This window comes from Grammomys surdaster, unplaced genomic scaffold, assembly GCF_004785775.1.
Source record: "Grammomys surdaster isolate TR1022 unplaced genomic scaffold, NIH_TR_1.0 169, whole genome shotgun sequence".
In the NCBI taxonomy this organism is placed as follows: domain Eukaryota; kingdom Metazoa; phylum Chordata; class Mammalia; order Rodentia; family Muridae; genus Grammomys; species Grammomys surdaster.
This window is the reverse complement of record NW_021604617.1, coordinates 8,019,530-8,024,357: the sequence shown is the minus strand read 5'-3', so window position 1 is coordinate 8,024,357 and position 4,828 is coordinate 8,019,530. Positions and strand designations below refer to the sequence as shown.

At 49.6% G+C, this 4,828-nt stretch overlaps 1 protein-coding gene across 1 annotated transcript in view; it reads right to left on the bottom strand.

The window, feature by feature from the left end:
• LOC114620528 overlaps positions 1–4,041 on the bottom strand; it is a 25,593-nt gene extending 21,552 nt beyond the window's left edge. Inside the window, exons 1-2 of the mRNA XM_028766649.1 lie at positions 3,683–4,041; positions 410–497 (exon numbers count right to left, since the gene is read on the bottom strand). Of these exons, the coding sequence (XP_028622482.1) occupies positions 410–497; positions 3,683–3,900 (306 nt within the window). The 5' untranslated portion in view covers positions 3,901–4,041. The remainder of the gene's footprint in view (positions 1–409; positions 498–3,682) is intronic.
• Positions 4,042–4,828: the final 787 nt, after the last annotated feature.

Genomic DNA, 4,828 nt, shown 5'->3' with positions numbered 1-4,828 from the left:
CCCCCCCCTTTTTTTTTTTAATTGTCATTCTGGCTTTTGTTGTTGCTTGTTGCTTATTTTGAGACAGGGCCTCATATAGCCCAGGCTGACCTTGAACTTGGGGTGAGGCCAACCCCTGATTCTCCTGCCTCCACCTCTTGAGTGCTGGGTTTATAGGCAAGCACCACTCAACTACATTTCTGTGGTACAGGGACTTGAACCCAGAGCCTTGTGCCTGGTCGGCAAGCACTCTGCCCACTGAGACATACTCTCAGTTCCCACGGAGTGTCTTTTAAAATGGTCCTCATCCCAGGGTTGGGACTGTAGCTCAGTATAGAACCTTTTGCTAAAACGTCTAGCATGTTCGGGGTCCTGGGTTCTATTCCCATCCTCCTACCCAATGCGATTCCACCCTGTCCATCTGGTTTACCTGGAGAGGAAACTCTGCAGAGTGGCAAGCCCCGAGGGCATGGCTCTTCTCATCTCTTGAAGCTGAATGAGGCTTCTCAGAAATGTTACTCTCATGGAAAGCAAACAGGCGAGGAACTGTTAACCTGAGAGAGTCAAGTGACAGGAGAGGAAGAGGCAACATGTGGCTCTTGGCTGCGCTGTGGGAAGGAACTAAAACAGTAAACAATATTTGAGGAAGAAAGACTATTTCAATATGGAGTGGCTAGTGCATGATAACTGTGTGTTACTGTCACATTTCTTTGTGTGTATGTTTGTGCAGTGTGCACGTGTGTTCAGGTACATAGAGAAGCCGGACACCATCACTGTTGACTGATCTGCTTTTGTTTTTTAAGATTTATTTATGTATGTGAATACTCTTATTTGCATGCATGCCTGCTTGACAGAAGAGGGCATCGGATCCCAGGACAGATGGTTGTTAGCCACCATGTGGTTGCTGGGAACTGAACTTAGGACCTCTGGGAGAGTAGTCAGTGCTCTTAACTGCTGACCCATCTCTCCAGCCCAAATGTCATTTTGGTTTGTTTCTCTGTGTGGCCCTGGCTGTCCTGGAACTCACTCTGTAAACCAGGCTGGCTTTGAACTCACAGAGATCCATCTGCTTCTGACTTTTTAATTTTTTAAATTATATTTATTAGCCAAATATGTTGGTGTATACCTTTAAACCCAGCACTGGGGAGGCAGAGACAGAAGGTTCTCTGTGAGTTGGAGGCCAGCCTGGTTTATACAGTGAGTCCCAGGCCAGCCTGGGCTATATAAAGCAACTAGGGTCTGAACTGAGAGCCTTGCACTAAGCTGCATCCCTGACTTATTTTTTATTCATTTTAACGTTTTGAGATAGAGTCTTGCTAAGTTGCCTGGGCTAGACTTGAACTAGCTATGTATCTCAGGCAGTTCTGACCATCCTCCTAAGTCAGCCTAAACAGTTGTAATTACGAGGCTGAACCACCAGGCTGGTTCCAAATATGTTTTTAAAGGTTTTATTCATGGGGCTGGAGAGTTGGCTCTGAGGTTAAGCACACTTGTTCTTGCAGAAGACTTGGATTCAAATCCTACCACCCTCTGAAGGCACCAAGCAAGCATGTGGGTCACATGTATACATGCAGACGAAACACTTAATACACATATAATAATGAAATTTTTAAAGATTTTATTTATGCCTAGCCTGGTGGCACATGCCTTTAATTCCAGAATTCTGGAGGCAGAGGCAGGTGGGCCTCTGTGAGCCCAAGACCAATCACAGCTACACAGTAAGGCCTTGTCTCAAAAAATGGATTTTTAAATTTTATGTGTCTGAGTATTTGCCTGCATGTATGCAATGCGCACAGAAGCCAGGTGGTGACATCCGAGCCCCTGTAACCAGAATTACAGATCATTGTCCACTGCCATCTGGGTGCTGAGAACTGAACTCAGGTCCTCTCAAAGAACAGCCAGTGCTCTTTACTTCTGAGCTGTCTCTTCGGCCTCTTCCCGCCCCCCAATCTGGTTTTTGAAAATTACATTCCTAGTAGGGCATGCAGTATACCTTTAATCTCAGTACTTGGGAACAAAGGCAGGTAAATCTCTATGAATTCAAAGCCAGCTTGGTCTACGGAGAAAGTTTCATGCCAGCTAGAATTACATAGTAAGATCTCATCCAAAAAAAAAAAAAAATCCAGGAAAGAAGAATCTGACGTCTATGAAATGCCAGATTTTCCAACGCTGTGCTCAGGGCATGACGTGGCCCATTGTGTTCTGAAACTGACTCCACTGTGGTTATCCACCCAGGATCAGGCCAATGAGATCAGTCAGCTTTCTGAAGGGGCAGTGCTAACTAGACCTAGTAGAGAAAGGGGAAGAGGAAAGGGGAGGGGGAGGGGGAGAGGGAGGAGGAAGAGGAAGGGAAGAGGGTACTGGGGAGTGCAGAAGAGGGAGACTTTCCATGGATGTGCTCAAGATACATTGTTTTATATATGCAATTGCCAAAACGAAAGACTAAATAAAAGATCATTTCATTAAAAATACATTGCCGGGCCGGGCGGTAGTGGCGCACGCCTTTAATCCCAGCACTTGGGAGGCAGAGGCAGGCGGATTTCTGAGGCCAGCCTGGTCTACAGAGTGAGTTCCAGGACAGCCAGGGCTACACAGAGAAACCCTCTCTCGAAAAAACAAAAAACAAACAAACAAACAAACAAACAAAACCATTAAGGTAGGCTTGGTGGTCCAAGCATTTAATCCCAGCACTTGGGAGACAGAGGCGGGATAGTCATAAGTTCAAGACTAGCCTGGTCTACAAATTTCAGGACAGTAATGGATACACAATGGAGAGACCCTGCCACAACAGATATATACATACATACATACATACATGCATATATACATGTATACATGTATACATGTATATGACATATATGGCAGGATCTCTCTAATATACACATCCTATGATATACGATATATTAAATATATTTCTTTTGTTTGTTTGGTTGGTTGGTTTTTTCAAGACAGGGTTTCTCTGTGTAGCCCTGGCTGACCTGGAACTCACTCCGTAGACCAGGCTAGCCTCGAACTCTCGAACTCAGAAATCCGCCTGCCTCGGCCTCCCAAGTGCTGAGATTAAAGGCATGCGCCACCACCGCCCGGCAGGATATATTAAATATATTTTATTGCATGTTATATATGTAATATATTAGTATATTGATATTATATTCGTATATTAATATTATATTAATATATATGGAGCCCTAACCATGAGGATAGTTTCTTCCTGTGTTCTCTAATGGTTCAGAAATTTCTTAACTCTAGCTGACCTGTAACATCCCATGTAGACCCGGCTGGCCCCTCTTGCCATCTTTTTTGCTATTTTACAGGCAGAGCTTGTATCATCGAAGTCTCCCTCCCACATGTCAGAGGGCCCGCGGGATGCTTTGGGCCATGCTAGCTTGACCAGGCAGGTACTTTTTTCTGGGACAGGAGAGTCATTTCTAAACTGTCCATCCTGATCTGCTCAGGAAGGGCTCACAGAAGCGAGGAACTCGCCTGGGGCCTTTCCTGGTCCAGGAAAAAGTGGGGGTGGACTGGGCGTGCCCGTGGGGAACCCGCGGCAGGGGGCGGCTCTTCTCCCAGGCAGGGCGTGGGCAGGGCGAGGTCCTCCGCGCAGCGCACCGTGCCAACAATGGGCTGTTGTGGAAGGAGGCAGGAATGTGGCCCGGGGAGTTGGGCGGCGGGGCGGGACCGGCTCCGGGCGGCAGCCTCTTACCTGTCCAGGTAGCTCGCATTTCCAGGCGAGCGGCGGCGGCGCCCGCACCACCTGTCGCCGGGTGCGCGGGCGGGGAGCGCGGCTGGGGGCCATGGCCTGCTAGTGTCCTCTGAGAAGACGCTGCGGGGTTCAGTCTGGGGCAGGACAGGGCGAGGGAAGGAAGGTCCTTCCCTCGGGGACAGATCGGCCTGCAGCAGCATGAAAAAGAACCAGACCATGCAGGGCACTTTCAGCAAACTCTTTGGGAAGAAGCATGCCCACCCCTCCACCACGTCCCTCTACGCCACCAATCCACCCTGGATTTTCACCCAAGAGGCCCAAGAGGAGGGGACCAGGGACTTTGGTGAGTGCACCCCGGGGTGGGGAGGAAAAAAAAAACTAAAACAAGGGAGAGTAACCCGTGGCGCCTCTTCTCTCCTGGCTCTGGCGTCACTTGGGCGCTGGGAAGGCTGGCAGGGCCAGGGACACGTTGGAACCTGTGGACTGGCCGAGGAGATACTGGGAAGTGGGAGGAGGCGTGGCAGCCCGAGTCAGAGAGGTGCAGGGGACCCCTGAAACGAGGCCGGAGATCCTTGCCGCCCTCCCCTGCCGGCCCGGGCCCCCTTTACAAACTTTGGTGGGGTTTCTGTTTGTGTGGCTGTCTTTGCTGTGGCTCCTACCCCACCGCGCATCCGCACTCTGAGTCAGAAGTATTCCCGAGATCTAGACATCTGCCCCCAGCCCTTTCCGCTTCCTCTGTCCCGCGGAGAGCCTGCCTCAGGTGCCCTTGTCTTTTGCTGTTTGAGAAAGGAAAGTCAGCGACGCGCGCCACTGTTAGCAGGTTGCCAGCCATTTGCGACACCAAATTAGCTTTGTTTGGTTTGGTTGGGGGTGGGGAGGAAAGGGGGCTCTTGCCAGGTCTTCTTGGGTCTGGGTTGTCTACCGTTCTCAGATTGAAGAGGCAGGCAGAGGTGGGACAGTGGAGAGCGTGCGCGGACCCTTTGAATCAAGGGTGGTGTGTCTTTGCAAACTACTGGAAATAAATTGGCCCTGCCCCGGCTTTGGCTGTGGAACACCTTATCTGCAGTTTATACACTCTTAACTGAGGGGAACCCCGAGGAAATAGGGGACAGGCATTCACTTCTTGTTTTTGATCCATGATATTTG